A 538-nucleotide genomic window follows, 5' to 3' on the forward strand; every position below is an offset into this window, starting at 1 on the left:
GCTCAGCTCCTTAGCGCTGCAGGCGGGCGTCGAGGGAACCTCGTAGGTCTTGTGGAAGTGCGCGTAATCCACCTGGTAACGGTCGTGGTCCTCGAAGATGACCGGCTCGAAGCGGTGACCCCACAGGATCTCGCGGGACAGGTACGAGCTACGCGTTTGCGTGGTCATTGCCGTCGCCTCCACCATTCCCTCCAGGATCACTACGATCTCGAAATCATCGGACTCCAGATCCGCGCAGCTCATCCCCCACAGAGGTGAGTCCTCATCGATTTCATGCACGATTACTAGCGGCGACACCAGGAACAGGCGGTCTGTGCCTTCGTCGTAGCCCACATTCAAATCGGTCTGCTCCAGCGGGATGAACTCGCCCTCTGCCGTCACGTAGGGGCGGATAAGCTGCGCTCGAACATGGGCTTCAACGATGTGGCTCCGCCGAAGGTTCCCAACACGCCACATTAAACACAGCTTCCCGTCTCGCAGCGCGATCACTGCGTTATGCGAAAACAGCAAGGTTTGGTTTCGCTTCTTCGGACGTGCC

At 58.9% G+C, this 538-nt stretch overlaps 1 protein-coding gene across 1 annotated transcript; it reads right to left on the minus strand.

Moving 5' to 3' along the window:
• Window positions 1-3: 3 nt before the first annotated feature.
• Window positions 4-531, minus strand: LOC107734962 (ATP-sensitive inward rectifier potassium channel 12-like; the record flags this gene model as incomplete). The annotated part of the gene is made up of 1 exon (XM_016546817.1): window positions 4-531. A coding segment is annotated over one exon (528 nt), but the record flags the coding sequence as incomplete, so codon positions are not given.
• Between the last annotated feature and the right edge of the window lie 7 nt (window positions 532-538).

Source organism: Sinocyclocheilus rhinocerous, unplaced genomic scaffold (assembly GCF_001515625.1).
Source record: "Sinocyclocheilus rhinocerous isolate Xijiao unplaced genomic scaffold, SAMN03320098_v1.1 C35587351, whole genome shotgun sequence".
Classification (NCBI taxonomy): Eukaryota; Metazoa; Chordata; class Actinopteri; order Cypriniformes; family Cyprinidae; genus Sinocyclocheilus; species Sinocyclocheilus rhinocerous.